Source organism: Gavia stellata, chromosome 23 (genome assembly GCF_030936135.1).
Source record: "Gavia stellata isolate bGavSte3 chromosome 23, bGavSte3.hap2, whole genome shotgun sequence".
Classification (NCBI taxonomy): domain Eukaryota; kingdom Metazoa; phylum Chordata; class Aves; order Gaviiformes; family Gaviidae; genus Gavia; species Gavia stellata.
In genome coordinates, this window is record NC_082616.1 from 9,195,151 (window position 1) to 9,215,817 (window position 20,667).

Genomic DNA, 20,667 nt, shown 5'->3' on the forward strand with positions numbered 1-20,667 from the left:
GTTGCAGTGACTAGTTAACCCTGTTTACATACATTCTGAATTCAAGTCACAGGACAGGTTGCTTTTTGGGACTTTTTCAAAAGCTGTTTCAGCTAGTGACAGTTAAGACCTTTTTAAAAGGCTAATAAGGATAACTGTTACAAGAATATGCAAAGAGTAGTTCAAAAGGAAGCAAGCATCTAACAACACTATAAAATAAGACCATGATTTTAACTGGCCAATTGCAGTATGGCAACAGTAACCTTCCATACTTTGTTAGTAACTACAATACACTTTGATAATATGTACCACTAAACAAGTGATTATCATCTTTACCTGAACAGATACTGGTTACCCATTTAGGGTAAGTTTGATGGACCTTTTAATAATACGAATACTATTTGTTGGAACAGGAGATGAAGAATCTGGTAGTTCTTTACTGGAAAGCCGCTACAACACACAAGAAGATGCCACAGGGAAAAAAAAAAGGAAGTTTTAAATTCATTAATTCAGGAGTAGGAGCAGATAAACCCTTTCCTAGCTGAATATAATTACATTCTTTAGGTACCAAAACAATATGGCCCAAAACCAAATATTTACAGAAGTGGATTTTTTTCACCACACCACTTGTTTAGTTACCACCAATTTACAGAGGAAAAGCATTTTCCCCTCTGCACACTTCTTTCCTGGCATCAGTTGAGATAATTATATTCCTTGGGGAGGGGGGTGGTGGCGGTGTGTGGAATAAGTTGCAAGTTGCTCAACAGCATAATAGAGGAAGCTACCATTCTTCTCAGATCCGTGGATCAGGAAAACAGTGTTTCTACTGTCCAGATTACTTCCAGTTTTATAACCCTCTATCTCACAACATTTTACATGACACGGAAGAGTTAAAGCCACTTATATACTTCAAAGCTTTTAAGTCTTGTCACAGAAATCAGTACACAAGTATTTAAGATAATAAGAACTCAGATCGCCTTATGGAAGATCTGCAAGGAGTACAGATCTTTTTGCTTAAGAAAAAAGCAAATCAGGAAACAAACTGGGTCAGTGTTTGAGTACACTGAAACATGGTTTTTCAAGTTCAATAACTTGGAAACTTTGGCTTCACTTTTGTGAGTAAACCTGGAAGGTCATTGTTCAGCTATTCAATTTGGTGGAAGCATGATAGGCAGAAGCTTACAACTACTCAGAACCACCAAGTTTACAGGGATTAACAGTACATAAAATGAAAATTCTAGTTTTGCTTTACCTATGAACACAAAGGCACAATAAATAATACCTGTGGCCTTGATGTGTTGATAACTGGAATCAGCATAGATTTTCCTCCAAGGACACCCTAAAAAAGCCAGAAGGGATTTATTAGGCAGTATTGTCAAATTCATGATTTCAGAGACAGCAAAGTCTGGCAGCTAGGATACTTAAAAACTACATACATACATTGACAACCTCCACCTTGTATTTTTAAGCCCTATAAGCACACATAGAGCATTTCAGGTATTTCAACCTTCACTCTACCAACAAGACCACATCTTGATTTGAGGGTGTGCCCTCAAGAGTTTATGCTTCAGTAGCAAGCTACACTAAATATAGAGCTCTTTATCCTCCCTTCAAGAGGCCAAATGCTTTAGTCTTTATAGTAGCTTTAGTTTACATCACTAAATCCAGTGATTAAAAAACCAAAATCTGATTTCAAGCATGGCTAGAAGCTGGATACTACCACATCATCTAGTTGTAACATTTAAAAGGTAGGTCATGCCGGTGTAATATTTGGGAAATGAAGACTGAAATAAGTTAAAGGCATATTTTTGTTTACATCAATAAATGTGTAGAGTATTTATGCGAGGTAGTCTAGACACTAGAACAGTCCATTCAGCTTTTCAGTTAGTCCACTGAGTAAAACAACTTCAAAATTACATTTTCTGTAGATCTTCTCCTGACATCTTCTGGATTGGCACCATCTTGGAATGCTGAATCCTGGCCAGTTAACTAGAAAAATAGAATACACAGACTCAAAATCATTGCTATACTAAGATTACCTTTGTAGTTGGATACAGCTTCCAGTCCACACATTAAATATATTAGTGGCCATTCATAAAACAACATTTAGACAAGACTACCATTACCACACAGGAATCTCAAGCCTCTCAAAAAGCCTTACTCCCCAAACCTTGAAATCTGTACTTGAAATAGTCAATACTAGACAACAAGTTGATTCTTTACAAGTGTCAAAATTAAGTTTTTTCGAGTTGTTCTTTGCCTCTGCCTCAAATCAGAGGTCAAGCCACAGGAACAGCTATTTAAGGAGATTTATATATAGCAATAAAACAAATCAAGCATTACTCTAAAGCTTCCACAAAAGCAAGATGTATTTAACAAGCAACTCCACACTGTCATTTCCATGGTGGACAACCTAGCGAGTAGGCTGCTGATTTCTAAAGCAGCAAAACTATCAGTAGGCATTCAAAAATCATCTGCCAGAACAAGATTAGCTCATACTTTTACATTTGTAAGATTCATATCCTCTTCATTTTGGGATAGTTTTTTTCTGAATTGTTTTAAGAACTGCTTCCAAATAAGCCAGTTGATTTCAGCAATTGGTCACTGCAGTACAGTAGTATTTAGAGACCCTGCCACCAGAGCAGAAAGAGTCACTAGTGCCAGATCTTGGAAAAAATTTGTTTAATAGCTATACATGATATCCAAGACAATTTCTATATCTACATCTTAGTAAAACTTATTGTTATGCTTAAATTCAGATTCCTGAATCCACTGGGGATGTATATATGTGTTTATTCTCCATTATTTCATTCATTCTACATCAATAATTAATACCGTTTCAAACCCTCCTTGGCCTAGGCCCCCTTCCTTACCTTTTCTCCGTCTATTGATTTTTTTGGGCATTCTTCAGATGTAGGTGAGTGACATCCTTTAGTGGTTGGTGAATAAGGTCGTTTAGGTGCAGCATTCTTTGGATCGATAATTGGAATCCCACTTAATTCATGCTGTCCTTGGACAAAACATGCTCTGAGCTGAGAAATTCTGTTATGTCCTGGAATGGTGCAACCTATTGGAGGTCCTGTTGTTCTTATTGCAACTGTAGCCTCCATTTCTGTAGGAGACACAGAGCTTTTAGAGTTCAGCCATGAAATTAAAGATTGCATTCCACCCACTACTTCAATACATACTTGAATCAATAACAGGAACGGAGAGTCCCTTAGACACTGACGGCACAGCTACATGAGATATCTTCTCTCTGTTGTTACCACCATTAGATCTCTGATAGATAGCATTTCTGTAGAAGGCAGACACTAGAGTTATAAAATGCTAGTTTGGAAAATACAATACATTTCCTTTCCAGAAAGTTCATGCAAGACAAATGTTTACCTTCTTAGCTCATTGTCACAGCTCTACTAAACAACAAACTCAGAGGCAATCTAGCACAAGATCTTCGTTTTGCTGAACTTCACACTGCAAATTTAAACTTAAGCATTTCCTTTAGTGAGTCTCTATGTACCGGTATTGTTTTCCAGCTTAGCGTATCCAGCACTCTGTGCTGCTTTTAACGAATGTATCAGCTCTACCCACACGTGCATCCAATTTTTTTTTTTTTTGCATACTACTCCTGCAGTACCAAATGGTCTGAACACAGCAGGCATTACACATGTGGTAGTATTGGGCTATTACTCTCAATATTACATATCCCTTCTGTGCTGAAGTAGCTTACGGACACACAGACTTCCCAGGAAGTGAGAGACACTTTTACTGCCCAAATTCTCATACTGCTTCACTAAGTCAGCAGCAGATCTAGTGTTTCTGTGCTCAAGATCAGCACTTTATTAGAACTTAATACTGCTTGGCATTAACCATACTTCTTGTTAGAAAGAACAGTTACCCACACATAAAATACTCTGGCTTCAAGTTACACACTAACCTAAGAGGATTTATACTCAAGACCAAATAATTTCTCTGGTGTCACGTTCTTCTTCATTCCGATGTGTTCATGTATATTAATTATTTTCCAAGGATTTCTTTAACCCATCTCCCCCCATGTGCCCAAAGGAGATGCCAGCTTTGTTCCCGAAGCCATTAAAGCCCTCCACATGCTTATGATCCATATAGATTCAAATAAGAAATCCTAGTCCTCATTCACATTGTGAGTCAGTTAAAAGCAGCTTCTTCACAGTTCTAAGGTTATGGTGCTAACCTTTCTATCTCTGCTGTAGAGGCATCCAATTTAGAGATCTTATTTAACAAAGAGGAATTATATGGTGTTCTGGAGTCCGTGTCTCTGGAACCATCCAAACAGCTTCCACCTGAGGAAGTCCTTTTGCACTGAAGCCCACTAGCATTTGGACTAATATCTGGCATGCTTTGCTGAAACAACAGTTAAAAAATACTGAAGTCCTTCAAATAATTATTAAAGCAAGAAAAAAATTGCTGGAAGAGCCAAATTTGTTATACCTTCTTTCTTTTCTGTAAGGTTTCTGCAGGCAAAAAATAGTGGAGATGCTTTCTCTTCACGTGAGCTGCCTCAATCTTCATACCTTCCTTTAGCACATTGAGGTTGTTAGCCTGTCTGTAAACTAAGATGAAATTTAGAGTTGTAGCTTAGTGGGGATGTTTGCAGTAGGTATTCGTCGAAGTTACACATGGTTTCTTTAGAAACAGCAAGCCTTTAAGTCTGTTCAGCCCAAACGAAGAACAAGTTTCCAGCCTAACTGAACACAAAATGCTACCCAAGCACTCCACATACAGTCTCAAGAAGAGGAACGTGACCCAAGATGCCCATTTCACATCCAGTTCAGACCAGATACAACAGCTATTTAAGTTCAAATATGCATTTACGTGCTCAGTTACAGCTGTGGTTTGCTAGTATGCAGCTCACATCTGAGCTGATTTTAACCTGAAGGAGATAATGCCCCTTAGCCATTAGTTGTCTGGTTGAGAATTGATCTGGAGGACTTTCTGAATCAACCCAATTGTGCACAGCTGATGAGAGACCAGACACCTTACTCAAGATTCAGACTCATTTTTAATTTGCTATTTATGGTGGTGATTGTAGTTTTTCTTAACAGTTCTGTAACATCATACAGCTTCTCAGTAGTTTAGATGTTAAACTTCTATCTGTCCAATAAAGTAAGACTGGATTTTAAGGACACCTGACTTATCAAAATCACTACAATTTAAACACATTTTTCTTAACTGCCTGTAAACAGCCTTTTATGCAACTTAAAAATGCTATACTAGCACAGCAGTTATTACAGAATTAAGCCACATTTAGATAAGCTTATCTAACAGGTCTATCATGACCATAACTGGAGAGTCAGCTTACTAACATACAGAGTGGGAATCAAAGTAAGGACATGCAACAAAAAGGCTTATAAGTCTTTTTACAGGAGACCTAGATGTGAAATAAAAGCACAAATATGAACATCCACACCAGTATGAACAGTTGCTTCAAAGTGAAGTCAATAATTTTTTTACATAAAAGCAAGATAAAGTTCACTTAACAAAAGCCTTCCAAACAGTGAGCCTTGTATTCTTGAGCCCATCGACTTGAAGTAAATCCTTGCCCTCTAAAAATATTCTCTCAAAGTCAAGGCACATGATAAAAGCTTTCTTGCACATAACTACTGGTCACTCCCACATTTGCCAAAGGATTTCACACCTCAAGAAATACCTTTTCTTTTCAGTCTCTCCAGATTCAAACCCTGTATCTGAAACGTATCATAGGCTGTGCTTCACTAAACTAAGAGCACACAGTTATACTAATAAAGTTTGTGCATAAAGGATTTAACATTAGTTCTAGCCTCTTAGCAGTACATAAGCCTTGTTGACATAATTTACATTTGCCACAACATTGAAACACAGTGCCACTGTATGTAACATACAAAACCAAACATCAGTACAGATGACAGTGCAAGTCTGAGGAAGTCACCTCACCTGGCTTGAAAATCAGACAAGAGTTTTGATGCATTTTTCTGTGCTTTTCTCATATCCCAAAGCATAAGCTAAAGAGAAGGTCAGGTTTTACTGCATTTACTCATGTTGTCTGAGCAAGACAACACACAGCTTATGCTGGTACCGTGGATACTCTTCATCAGTGCAAACAAACTTTTAAAGAAGAGTCCACTGTTTAGAACTCTTTGTCCAAACACACTTGTCACTTCAGAAGAGTACTCTGATTTCCTTAGTTCTTCATTAAGATAGCTAGGCATGACCCTGACAGCACACATGCTCTTCCGAAAGGCACAAGAGCAGTCAGCTCGGGAAGAAGTAAACAGATTATGGAAAACAATGCTTGCAATATTACTTTATTTCTACTTCTATCAAAAGTAATAATGCAAGATAAACATGAAGGTTTACATGCACGACTGCACGTAATTACAACGTGACAACTCACTGACTTTCAAAGTTCTGGGATCCCATCATACACAAACTGTTATTTTGGAAAAATACTGTCAACAGTATTAACAACTTCTTTTACAGCCTGATACAGTTAACTCTCACTTTCAAAGTTCAGCAACCAACAACTGGTTTTGACAGGTGTAGCTACACCCAGTAAATGGACATCTCCTGGCTTCACATCTGACTCTCCACTTCATGAAATGCAGCTCCTTTGTGAGCGTTTACTATGATCTGCAGAACTTTTATTTCACATATGGTATATGTGTATGACTGTAGTAGACACCTTTGTTTCAAGATGGACTTACTTTGCCAAAGTGTCAAAGTAGTATGTTTTTAAAGCTAATCTTCTATATGTTGCTCTCTATAGAAATATCTACTAACTAATACCAGAAGGAAGCACAATTCACTTTGTGAAGCAACTTCCACTAGAATAAAAACACTCTACAAGACTAGAGCAAAATATAGGCTTACCTGTATCTGTGAATGACTGTATAACATACGTTAAATCAATGTTAACACCTTCTGCATTTTCCACTTTCCTAAATACAATTCCAAGAAACCACATTGACACGTATCCACTCCTAAAAAGACAGATTCACAAATCTATCATTTATGCACAGTTATTTGGCTGCTAATACCTACTTTCAAGGAGGGATTAAGCAAAACAGTTTAGTTGTACACAGCAGTTAGAGTCAGCCCATACTTAAGTTCTCAGAGTACTTCTCTCTGAAGTTCTCTCTTCTTTAAAAAGATATTACATGCTCAGAAACTTGCCTGTCAGAGCTCGTGCCTACAAAACAGTAGGTACGTAACTGAACATGTCTCACAGATGAGCTGAGGTGAATGAATATAAACAAGTTACAAGACATTGGCCAAACTGTATTTCAGAGAAGTAATGAAACTCACTGTTTACAGAGTTCTTGCTTGCCAGGGAAAGACTGTGGCTTTACATGTGCAATAGTTATAAATTCATTCCTCTCCAAGTTTCCAACCAGCACACGAATTTTAGATTCAACAAGGCCAGTCCTAATAAGAACAAGAGATATATACTCATTTTTAAACTGCAACCAGCAGTTATATGCCTTTTTATAATACAATGCTAATACAAAAATGTAACCAATCAATAAGCAGTACGTTTCACTCAGCTGAGCAGATACTAGATTTTTATATCACACACACACTGTAGTTTGAGACTTTTCCAGTGACATTGGACCTTTAGAGTTTCCAGAGACAGAGGTAAGTTTAACTTGTGTCCTAACAGTTCAAATACAACACTTCAACCTATAATGAAAACATCAACAAGCAACAGATCCCAGCACCTCTGGCTGCATTTTGAAGTGCAGCAAGACTCCTTTTTACCCCAAAGATCAAGGCGAAGAGCAGTTTAGAAACAGCTCAAGCACAACGGTTCAGTTACACCTGAGTAAAGATGCAATTCTTCCTGCAGATTGATCAGTGAAAAGAGTTTACCCTCTTCCAGCCAAATTGAAAAAAATAGTTCCTTTAATAAACAAATGATCTAGTCAACACAGTCTCATCAGAAACCTACCCAACAAGTGAATCATGACCACAAAGGCTTTTCATTTAAATAAAGCACTGGCATTTTACCCTTTTACTTAGAACACTGCTAACTTTGAAAACAGTCAGAAATGTGTGCGTTCTTCAAAAGTATCTTACGTTGATGAACATCAGAGATGTGCTGTCTATTCCCAAGTCCATTCAAGAGTTGGTGAACTAACCTTGTTCTTATAGCAAACTGAAGCAAGTTTATCTTCTGCTTTTTAGTTTTCCCAGATGCAAAACTAAGCCCCATTTGCCTCCATTTCTGTCGCTGCAAAAACATCAGCTTTTAATGGAGCCAGAACTTTACTCATCTTTATTGAGAGATACAATAAGCTTTGTTCACTTAAACATTTCACATTAGAAATTATTTGGCTCTAAGCCCTCCGCCCATAACTCCTTGTTGTATACTTAACTGTGACTGACATCAAGCCATAGCTGATACGATTAAGTGAACATATTAGAAGGTTCAGGTAAAAGGTATTACCTGTTGGAGCTATTTTTAAATGTTAAGTAAGCTGTCTTTTAGAGATAGCACAAGAATTAAAACTATTTGCTTTAAAGCGCAAGCCAAACTTTGAAGTATAACCAAGGTGCCCTCAGAACAGGGATCTGTTACACAGAGCTATTTTGCTTGCTTACTTAAGCAAAGCAGGCAAAGCACTTCCTTCTTAACAAAGAATACCATTGCAAAGTTAAGAACAACACACACATTACAGTACCTTAATTCCTCACCATTTCCCCTCATTTCAAGGTTCACAGTTAGTCAGCACATTCACATAGGTAAAACAAGTTATTACTGGCATATCTCCCTTGAGACAGTGACAAGTATCATATCATAAGCAGTCATTTCTTCCAACTACAACTGAGGTGATTTTCACGTTAAGCTTTGCAAAGTAGATCAGCACTCCTGCAATTTACCTATCTGCTACCAAGCACGCTGAAGTGATCATTTTCAGCACTAAATGTAAGATGTCTGAGCATCCTACTAGATTAAAACTTAGTAAATACAATTTATCAGCATTCAGATGCTCTGCACAGACTGTCAGATGTCACCCAGATTAAGCAGCCTTGTTTCACTTCACTGGAGAAAAGTAGGCTCTGGAATAGGCTGACTACATAACCAAAGCAACTTAACATTGAGTGCAATATAGTCCTAAAATAAATATTATACCCAATAAAAAAGTTAGGAAACCAAGTCTTCTAAGGCTCTAGAACAGCGGTGTTCAAGTGGGGGGGTGTGTACCTCAAGGGGTGCACAAGACATTGTGGGTATGGGACGAAAATATTAGAACTTTGGTAATGTGTACGTAACATGCAAGTAAGTAGATATATATTGTAAGTACATGTTCAAAAACTTTTTTGCTGATAGGAGTGCACGATCAAAAAAAGTTTGGAGACCACTGCTGTATAAGTCAGTAAAAGATCTAGCTCTCCAGTGTCCACTACATCAAGTAATCCCGGTTTGCTTTAGTCTCTGCAACAAGGAACATCTTCCTAACTGAAGTAGCGTTGGGTAAGCAGTCTCCTCAGACTCCTTGCATCTGCTTCTCCAGATGACGCAGAGCATCTAACCTTCAGGCACACTAACCCTCTTTGTTCCTCTCATCGTGACTCAGATCTTTAGGTTAACTTCTTAAACAGCAAGATTTACGTTAACTTTCCTTCACAAGAAAGCTTTTAATTTTGCTGATGAACTGCCTACTTAACTTGGTACTGTATTCCATGCCTAGTTACACAGTTTAATACTTCATTGGTTAATACAGTTAAAAAAAATAAAGTGCAACATTGACTTGAGTTTCAATTATGTATTGAATCCACATTTAAAGCAAGACTTACCACTCTAAATGATGGTCTTCAGTAGAGGCACTAGCAGTCAGCACAATATAATGTCTGTAAGGAAAATTAATATACTAGCTCAGGACTTTCTATTCCTTCAAGTGAAACTAAAACTGCCTTAAATGTACAGAATATGACTTCCAGACAAAACGGATTATATCCTTTCCTCGGCACGGTATTAACTGAAGAAAAACTGATTACACCCTTTAGAATTGCATTCTGCTACATTCTAAATATCATAGTTGATTTTTTCTAATAAATACAGTGTCAGTGGCATCACACACAGTTTTTCTGTCTTCCCTATACTTATCCTTATCAAAATTCATGACTCTACCTCCAGTTTCTGGAAAACAAACATTAATGCCATCTTCTATTTAGACTGCAAGTTAAAACTCACTATGCTAACAAGTAAGTAAATCATTTCAAGTTCAGACAACAGATTTCATGCATACTTGTACTTCTGGAAGAAGTTCAGTGGTTCAAAGAGCTTTGGCCAGTCTGATTTTCCTTGAAGAATCTCATTTGTAACTGCAAGACCTACAATTACAGTTGAAAACCTTATTACCATTTTGTTTAAGACTAGCAGAGCATGATACAAAATTTACAAGATAAAGATTTTGAACAGTAATTGACAGATCAAAAAGCAAGAATTCCCTTGACACAATGCAGGTCTACCACATCAGTTCATAAAACTGGTCCCTTATTGGCTGCAGCAGGTGTATTTCCCAGAGACCTATTCTACCCGAAAGGGAAGAACACCTCACAGAATATAATCAATTCAGATAATGGGGTTTCATATAGCAAGAATTATACTTTTTAATCGGTTAATAACTACGGAAAGAACTTTACCATGTTTGAACTCCTCTATCATTACTGCTCGTGTTGATGTAGATACATTGTATGTAGAGTTCTGCTGTGGATAGGCTGGGGTGATGATAGGCATTACATGATATCGGTCTGATGGGTTCACCTATGATGTTAAAACAAATTTGCTTAGCATCAGTTTAGGTTAGAAGAAAGTTTAAAGGCTTCCACATTCAATGTCTACATACCCTAGGGTCCCATACTGGTAAGTTAAGATTGCTCTCTTCAGGTTGTTTCAGCAATACAGGATTTGGCCATTCCCTATATAAGAAAAGCCAGTAACTAACTGTCCATTTAAAACTCTGCCACATAATTCAGGGTAGGATTGAATGTTGTTGATGTAAATCTTTTTATATAAAGAACTACCTCTAGAAGTCTGTCTTTTTATGCAAATTAAAATAAACAATAGCTCTTACCATTTTGAAAAAACCAAGAAGAACTTGTTAACAAGAGTAGAAGCCAAAGCATTTGGATAGAGTTGACATGTTCTTGCTACTAGCATCGCCCAGGAAACCCCACCAAGAAATCCCAGCATGTTGGAGTAAATGCCACGTCCTAGAATGGAAACGCTGCAGTTAGCCTATAGTCTTTCAATACCCAAGTATATTCCTTCAAATTTACAGCACCAACTACACAATTTATAGAATACTCCGTACACTTTGGCCTCAAAGTCAGCTATCTTTGCAGTACAATGAGGCCAAAATTGTTGGTCCTTATAGTGATGAGAAAAAGAATCATTATCACACCACCCCCCAAAATACTGCTGCTCTGAAATTTGCCTACTCTGCTACAGCTATGCTTCACTCCAATTTCCCTTAAGAAAAAAAAGTTCTGCCATTCTTTAGCACTTGCTTTAGCCACATGTGCAAACAGTATTTTCTTATTCCTTATCAAGCTTTTATACTTGGCATTTTTATCATTTACTATCAGGTTCCTGATAAGCAATGCCGCAACTTGTCTTGTAGACACTCCCTTCTCCTCCCCACTCTGCCCTCATTAAAAAACACATAGAATGTACCACACGGACAGACCTTGAATCTAAACTGAAAACAGCTTTAGTTTAAAAACCTGTCATTTAAACAGCTATCCAAAGCTGAAGTACTTCTAGTGATCTTATTTTTTCAGCATCAGGTGCCTCTGAAAAGTTTAAAGATCATGAACAATCACATTACTCACGTTTTGCCCACAGTTTAATTGCACGGAGCGTGAGCCGGAAGTTTTCTTTATTTGGTACTAGATGTAGTATTTCATCAGTAACTCTGCAGCCTGTAAGAAAAAGGTACAGAAGTTCCTAGTAACAGGTACAAGCCAGTTTTATGCTGTACTGGATCAATAGCTTACAGTTTAACCTTCAAGTCTATGAAAACAAGTTTGGATTACTTGCTTTGTATTACCTTAAAAATTATAGATTGCACATAACATTCAGTATCACTTCAGGTAATTGGTGCCCTCAACAGCTTTTTTATAGTTTAGACTGCTAACAATTTTTAATAAGGCGTTTCTACAGGATTCCAAAAGCTAGGTTTCTTTTGACAGCCAGGAACAATTAAACCAGTCAGTGTTAAACAGTGAGAAAGTTAGGCTTCAGGTATTTTAAATATGTTTTTCTATGAGCTACAACACATTCTTCTCTATCAAGTGCTCTACCTAGTCATCTGAAGCAGTTTCTGTGGCAAACTGGAACAATGCACACACCCTGATCAAAGACACATGAAATACAGGTCTGTCTAAACACACAACTCCTTGAAACATCTAAATTGAAGCCCACTTGCCACCTCCTCAGATTTCAAGTATACAGGAGATCAGTTTGTGCATCTTGTACAGAAACTTGGGTTGTGTAATGTGCATTCTATACCAATTTTAGTAACACTTTCTTTTTAAAGATGTGTAAATATGCTTACCATTTAAGCTCCGTATACATCTTATATCCAGGCTTCTCAGACGTGAGTCATCTCCAAGATCAAGATTATCAGAAACAGTTTGCATGGACAGTCTCGCAAACACAAGATCAATCTTTACAGGAAAAAAGTGCCAACCCTGAGTTAGAACGCCATACATTTTGGGAACAGCACACTAGGAGGGGACAGTTAGTCCAGTCTAAGAAGAGTGGTTAATATTTGTATTTAGAATTATGTAACTATAGATGCATCTCCCAAGAGATTTAGTTGCCAGAAAAATGCAAGAAAATTGCAAGTTCCATATTTTATTTACAAAACCTTCATGGCATCCCTCCCTTTCTTTTTAAGCTGGGGAAAGGAAGGATGCTTTTTTTTAAAGTTGAAAAGGTACTCTAAACTTCGAATTTCCATTAAAAGGGAACTTAAAATTAATCCTAGAATTAAGACGTAAGTACAATCACCTCAACTATACTTCAGCATTTTCTTTATGCAGTAAGCCCTTTTGATCATGAAGCATTGTTTTTTAGTACACTGAGGCAAGAAAATTATTCTGTGAATGTCTGTACCAGATAAAGGCCACAAAAAGGTCACTGAATGAGTGTCTTCATGATAGTGACACCAAGCAGTACCTTGCTTAGGTACTACAGCATGCAGGTGTAAGATGTATTCCAGATACAAGGATTCCTGCAGCTGACAAACCTAGGCAGGAGTCAAATGAGTACTTTTACTTGTCATTTTCCAGATTGTTTGCCTCATAACCACTTCATTTTTGATTTGCAACATAACATTTAGTCTGCTCACATGTTTCATACAGTGAACTACACTATATGCAGCCCTTTGTAGAAAGCCAGCTTGTCAGGGCTAAGAAGAGTTATCAGGGACACTGCTTCTACTCCCCCTCTGCACCATCCTTGTGAGATAAATGCTATTCAAGTAGGCCGCCCTGGCACATTTAGAAAAAGATGTCCCTGATGTTCCCATGCCTGCCAGGCTTCCTAGGGGCTTATTTTCCTGTAAGTTCCCATTTTACTGTAATGTCTTCTCCTGGGATAGGTTGTGGTCAGGCTGTTCAATTACAGTTTCCTAAATATACTTTAAGATACCAATAACCTTCCAAAATAGCACAGTCACAGGTCCCTGGAAAAGGTATCCTATTCCAAAGCAAGAAAAAAAAAAATTACTCACTTAGAAGAAAAAATTGAAACACTTACCTCAATGCCATCAAATTCAAACTTGACAACTGGTACATACGCATCTTCAACTGCCTGTAAAGGAAAGGATAACCGTGTAAGAAAACATTTCTTGCTACTTTAATGTTTTTCCTAAACTATGATAACATACAGAATTTACACTGCTAAACTACTCAGTATAAAGACTGAGTTGCTTCCAAAGCAAAAAAAATGGTCAACAGGCTTCAAGCAGTATAGTACTAATACTAGCTTTAAAAAGTTATTTAGCCAACAGGTTCAGAAGGCTGATCATGTATTGTAGTGAACAAACAGTGCACAACGAGCCGTCAGAATCAGTGGTTGTAAGGTACTTACCTTGGTAGTGAGGAAGAAAAGTAAGAGATCTCTGTAGCTATCTTACTCCTGCTTAACATCCACAGAAATCTAAAAAAACTCTGTCCACATTCGACAGTGCACACTAGTCTCCTGTATTTTTATTTTCTACCATGCCTGAGATGCTATCAGGTACCACATGGGACAGTTCTCAATTCTGTAGACCACTTGTTAGAACTGTGCCGCAGCTCACTGTGAGTCTGCTTTCAGGTGAGAGTCATCTAAATGAAAGCTTATTAGCTATGCATATGAAGTCTTTCAAAATGTCTGCACAAGGAAGACTAGGCTAAGAGAAACACTTCTCAGGAGTTCAGTTTTACATGCAAGGTACACAACAAATGCACTTGAGGGTGATTTTACAAAGCAGTTTTGTATGTTCACAGCACAGCTCCTATTAACTTTACGTAAAGCTGACAGCGTGCATCCCTTCCACAAAGTCTCAGGCTGAGCAGCCAGAGAGAAACATGACCAGAGAAGAATGAATTAGAGGTCTTAAAGTACATCCAGATGAACTCCATGGCAAAGGTATGACAGAAGCCTTTCCACATCACATTCAACTTCCTTAGTTTTCAGGCTGCCCCTCCCTCTTCCTGAACACAACTACCTTATTTTCAAGCCCCTTACTACATCCAAGATTAAAGCAAGGCTCCTAGGGACAACCTTGCTTTTTGATATAACTGACTCATTCCCAAACCATGGGTAGGGGAGAAATGTGCCACAAAGATTCTTATGTGATGCACAGTCATTGGGGAAAGGAACCAAAAGCTTGACTCCAACATTTTCAATGCTGCATAAAACAGTATTTTAGAAGGTGCTCAGAAACAATTTTTTTTTATTATTTTGGCCTGGAAGACATTCACTACCAATATGAGTCTAACATGAATATTCCTATCATAGAAGTTGCACAGTCTATCAAGGAGAGTGCTTACTTACTCTTAGATTTTTTATTTTCTCCTGATGTTTTAGTTTTTCAAAGAATGACTGAAAAAAATCCGATCTTTCTACATGCCTAGGAGCAACACAAACAGCATCGATATCAGCACCTGCAAAGAGATTCCATTTCTTCTGTTACTGTTGGAAGCCACTTTCAAACATTAGAACTATGACTAGACAATGAAAGTTCTACCTTTAGTGTGTACTCCAAGCCTGTAAGAACCAAATGTAAATATTTTGCCACCAACATTTGCTACTGCTGAAGGGGGAAGATTCTGTGGGTAGAAAAGAAAGAGTTTACTTCAAATATGAGATACACATTGACCTATGTGCAAGTTAAACTAGCATACAAGTTATTTAAAAAGACTACAACAGCCTCCATAAACAATGTCTTCTCACTCCCTACTGAGTTGTTAGTCTAATAGACTTGATACTTTTTTTCTGAAGTGAGTGCTGGCAACTCAGAAATAAAAAAAGGGTGAGTAATGTAGCAGTCCTTTCATTAATTTACACAAATTAAGACCTATTATTAGTCTTCCCTGCAGCAGACACATATAAATTAACACAATCTAAGAGCTACATAAAAGGCAAGTCTAGGGTAATAATTTCAAACGAGATTGAGTGCTGTAGGCTGTTTGGGGCAAGATCAGTGCCCGTTTACCATCTATCTCACACCACAATATGTTGTTTCAGCTTTGTTAACTGCTGCAAGTCAGCTGATAGAGCCACTTCACAAATTTATTCAGTGCCCCAAAGACTTCAAAATCTTGATCTGAAGTCTCTTTTATACCTTATTTCAATGGCACTTACTACAGCTCTACTCCAGAAGAAAGTTAAAAGTTGAACTCTAGCATAAATCCTAGAAGTATGGCCTTTAAAGAAATAAAAAGGCTTCAGCTGTTTTGTAAGAACATATAAAAAAATCCTTACCTTGCTCTCACCAAGTTCTGAAATCCATTCTTTGACCAAGTTATTCAGTTTACCAAGAACAACCAGCCTGTAAAGAAATATCAAGTTAAGTTTGCCCTAAAAAAACCCAAGAGGTTAACAAATTTTACAGTCTTGTTATACCTGTGATTCAGTTCTTCCTCATCTTCAAAAACCCCAAATGGCTTCATTGCTTCAACTAGCTTCTGAGTATGAATGCAATCTATATCCTTAGGAGGAGCCAAGCTAATCGGAGAGGTAATTCCATAGTGCCTTTGAGGCTGTTTCTGCAACCTAGAAGTAACGTGGAAGAAAATAAAATACTGAAGACTTCACAAAAGCAAAAAAACCCCACCAACTTATTAGAAAACACCCTTCAGCTTACAGGTTTCCAAATCAACTTCTGCTCTTTTACCCAGCATTAACGTAAATGAGAAAAAAAAAATCCTGCTTATGATTTTTAGGTAACTTGACCTAAGTTAGAAGTCGCAAGTACTTTTTAAAAAAAAATATTTGTGGACATAAGAAGAGAGCCACGTTGCTACCATCTTCATACAACTTCTTCGCATTGCTCTAGACAGTTAGAACTGATCAGGAAACGAAAAGGTTTGCAATCCACTAAGGGTGACGCTACATACAGCAGAAGTTTTGGACACATTTCAGTTTCATATCAGTTTTTATTTAAGGATATTCCCATCAGCTTCCTGCTAACTTTAAACACAATTTAACACTGGCTTCTTTTAGTTAAATTTATGTGCTGTGCTTCTACTGATTCTGGAAGGGCATTATACTTAATCGTAGAGGAAGGACATATAATGAAGTGGTCTGTTGAACAGAGTTGATGCAGTAAATTCTCTATTATCTTGGTTTTGTTTATGGAAGAGTACAAATGAAAGCATCAACCAATCTGCAGCTTATGTTGCTAGGAGAACCTCATGCTCTTAACACAGTGGTCAACTTTTATAGTTCAAAGGCTTAGCTGTACATCCATCTGTTTTCTCTAAATCCAAGAGATGTATCTCAGCATATAAAGCAGCGCAAGTTAAGCTCTGTTTGTAGAGGGTGCTCCAATCTGGCTTCGCTAGCTCACTGCCCAGTTAGACTGAGCAGGACACCAGGCACCTGGGTTTGAGGCCCCCAAGGTTACTGCCCCTGGAACTCCAATTACAGCATACCAAATACATACTCCAAATACAGCATACCATGATTTTTCACCTCCAACCCTCTGCTTGCCCGGTGTGTTTAGGCTTATTTGCGATCAGAAGCAGCACAGGACTGACACAGCAGGACAACATTAAATTAAAGGCAGCATTAGCATTTTTCTACACCATAGAACCCTTGCTTTAGAAAGGGCAAAATGGAGAAAAAACCCTGCTTTGCATTACCAGCCAAAACCAGGAGAGAGAAAGGAGTGGGGCAGGAGGGAAGAACTGTACTTAATGAATCAAGGGTCTCTACAAAAACACTAGTAGCAAAAGGGGGAGACACATCAAAAGGTCTATACAACTCATCATGCTTGTCAAAAAGTCCATATCCAAACCCCAAGGCTAAAGGGGTTAATGATGCCATTATTCAAAACGGGTATTTTTCTACTTCACATACGGACAACTTCAAATACTAGCTGAGTTAGTCAAGAGATGCTTGTAACTATTGAAAGTATCTGACCCATTTCGGTTGGAATGGGATTAGGAAATGCTCAAGGGACAGCTTCAACACTTGATTTTAAAAAAACACAGCTTATTACAGCTCCTTATTTCTAATTGTTAGCTTTATATTCCATTGAAGGAGGATGGATTTCTCTCTCTCAGAGTAGCCTTATCCAAATACAGACATAGCATTTAGTCATCTAGTGGGGGTTTTTCCCCCCCTCTTCTCTATAAGCTCATTTTTCAAACTTTCTTCCATGTGTTTTCCAAAAAGCTGGGCGGGTATTAGGACTGCAGTCCTATCAACTAGTCTCCCCAGCCAGAACGGCTGTTTACTTACAGGTGTAACTAGGCCTTGATGTGATTTGCCTTGCCTTGTTTATAGGCATGGTCAACTTCCACTTCATAAGTGAAAGTACTCATAATGAATATTTTCCTTTTTATGATATAATTTTCATAACAAATACAGAAGGAAAGCCTATATTTAATTTCTGTGCATTACATCTAAATTAAAACACCTACAGCAGCAACTTCCTATATGTTTTAGGTATTACTCGCATCGCATAACTTGGGCTTCAGAAAGTTTGCATGAAGCAAGAATGGGTTTTAGACTTTGCTAGCATTCCAGATCTTTCCAGTGTGCAGAAGGCCATCATCTGCCTTTCATTGCCCCATTCTTCCTACAGAGACTATAATTAGAGATTGACATAAAGGACAATACCAATTAGATATATCAGATATTATTAATATCAAATTCTTTTAGTAGATATTTTTCAGCTGCTTGCATACATTAGTGCAAGTTTGACCTCACAACTTAAAAGTTGAAGAAAATGGCACTTGGAAAGTTTTATTGAAAAAGTGACTTATGCCCCACAGAATTTGTTCTCCTTTTAGAATTAAAAAAAAAAAAAATCTTACTTCTCTCTCTGAAGTGTACCAGACTGCCAGCCGTATACAAAAAGGGGATCTTAAGAGATAAAGTAGCATATATGGCATACTACTTATTCACCCATCAGCCTTCTGTTTAGAAGAGAAGTCTGTCGCAGTTTAATATTTTGCCAACTCTTGCTATAGTTGGTCCACTACAGTGAACAGCTCCAACGTATTTCTGTTCTGACAGATCCTAATTTTACACAAGAAGTTAAATTAAATTGGTGTGTTCCAGGTTTCGTCACTTATTTATAGCTTTACAACGCCGCAAGCCGTTCCTCCTGAACACCCCGAGATATGATGGATGAGTTTACGGTGTTAGAGTCCGGGGAGCCGCCTTCAGCCACCAGCGCTGTGGAGGAGCGTTGACTGTTAAGGCACCGCTCCAGCTCACGGGGCCAGCTCGCCTTCAGCCGGGTCGAGACTGAACACTCCCACCTCTTCCACCCTCACCACTTGGGAGGAGGAACGACTGGAAATCAGCTCCTGAACCACCGAAATTGATAGCACAAAGCAAAAAACCCAACGAACAAAGCCAAACCAACCCCATGACCTTCGCTGGACTAACACTAGCTGCACCTTCCACTCCAGCCACACAAATTAATGCCAAAAAAAGCCTGCAGGCCCCCGCTAGCAGGTTAAAGCACCTTCTTGACGCCAACATTCAGAGAAAGTTGCTTTTTTTCCCCCCTCCACATTTAAGCTGGATTCGTGGCCCGCGAACGGCCTCAGGCCGGGGGGGGGGCAGCCCGCGGCCCGCCAGCCGTTACCAGGTTACGGCGACAGCACTATGCGGACACCGGGACACCGAACCTTACACAGAGCCACACCAAAGCCGGGGGCGCCGACAGCCGGGGCCAACCCCCCAGAGCCTTTAACCCCTGCCCGCACTCCTGTCCTCAGGCGGAAAAGGTTCATCGTTTATTCTCAAGAGGGTTTTTCCCTGAGGGGAAGCAGGTTTCCCTCCGCCAAAACACCCCGGGGCCCGCGGCCCCCCGCCCTGCCGAGCCCTCAGGGCGCTGCGGCAGGAAAAGCCCCTCAGGGAGACGCGAGAGAAGGAGGGGGCCGCCGCCTCACCCGCACGTCTCCTTCATGGCGCGCACAACCCCGCGCACACCGCACAGCCCAACCCGCGGCTGCCGCCCGACGGCTCGCGCCCCTTCTACCCGGCGCCCCGCCACCGCCTCCTTCCCGACGGTCACTGCGGCGCTCGGCCAATGGGGCGGGGAGCACACCCGGCGGGGTGGGGCTTGGCGAAGAGGCCACGCCCTCGCCGGCCCGACCGCCCGTCGCCCCCTGGCGGCGCGCGGCTGAGGCGGTACCGCCGCCGGCCCTCTCCTCACGCGCACCGACGGGCCCGCGCTCGCTTGACAGGCGGGGGTCGGCGGTCGGTCCCGCAGCGGGCTGAGGCGCACCCGCACCGGGGCGGGCATTCCGCGAGGCCCACACCGGGAGATGCACAAGCCGCTCCTCTCCTGGCAGGAGGGAGGCGGTGGGCAGGTGAGGCGGGGACGCTGCGGGGGCTGCCGGCGAAGCGGGCGGCGGGGCGGGCACGGCCCCTGAGGAGAGGCTGTGCGCGGAGGGGACTGCCGCCTCCCGCTCCCGGCCGGGGAGCCACGTCTTACCCTCAGGCCGCCGCGAAGATGCACCTCGACGTTTCTACCACCCGCCCTCCCGCTTGGAAGCTGGGGGAAGCGCTCCTCGGCCGGCCGCCGCCCCGCCGGGACCCCCGGGCGGGCAGCAGGGCGCTGCCGGAGCCCCTGCGGCGGGGAGAGCCGCGGGGCGCGGCCCGCGGGCGAGCGGGTGGCGCGCACGTGGGAGGTGGTCCCGGCAACGCGCCGCTCCCTCGAGGTTCCCCTCCGCGGGCCCCCCTCGGAGAGAGGAGTGGTATCTCAGCCGTTATATGAACGTCTTCCCCGCCGGGGAGTGCTGAGGTCCCGTCGCTTGAGCAGCGGGAGGGTTTAACGCACCTTGCTAATGACAGGAGGTAGTTTTGCGTACTCGCCATACATCATTTTGGGCCAACGTGGTCTCTTACAAGCTGGGTATTAAAGCAGCCAAAGTACCCCGAGAATATTCTCAAGCGCCGTGGCATTTAGATGGCAACTCCCCACTCAC

The 20,667-nt window shown here is 40.4% G+C and overlaps 1 protein-coding gene across 1 annotated transcript; it reads right to left on the reverse strand.

The window, feature by feature from the left end:
* Positions 1-330: 330 nt before the first annotated feature.
* On the reverse strand, positions 331-19,467 carry PAPOLG (poly(A) polymerase gamma). The gene is made up of 22 exons (XM_059828448.1): positions 19,363-19,467; positions 16,118-16,296; positions 15,977-16,043; positions 15,240-15,321; positions 15,047-15,156; positions 13,763-13,816; positions 12,555-12,666; positions 11,830-11,919; positions 11,070-11,208; positions 10,842-10,914; positions 10,639-10,759; positions 10,242-10,326; positions 9,790-9,843; positions 7,297-7,416; positions 6,862-6,971; positions 4,444-4,565; positions 4,187-4,356; positions 3,168-3,274; positions 2,853-3,091; positions 1,897-1,968; positions 1,262-1,318; positions 331-429 (listed from the first exon to the last, which is right to left on the reverse strand). The coding sequence occupies exons 1-22, from the start codon at positions 19,465-19,467 to the stop codon at positions 331-333; spliced, it is 2,367 nt and encodes a 788-aa protein (XP_059684431.1).
* Positions 19,468-20,667: the final 1,200 nt, after the last annotated feature.

Coding starts and splice junctions, on each gene's coding strand:
- PAPOLG (XM_059828448.1), bottom strand. CDS start 19,467: ATGAACCTTTTCCGCCTGAGGACAGGAGTGCGGGCAGGGGTTAAAGGC. Junction 16,044..16,117: donor GAGGAAGAACTGAATCACAG/GTATAACAAGAC, acceptor ATTTCTTTACAG/GCTGGTTGTTCTTGGTAAAC. Junction 13,817..15,046: donor AGAAAATAAAAAATCTAAGA/GTAAGTAAGCAC, acceptor TTTCCTTTACAG/GCAGTTGAAGATGCGTATGT.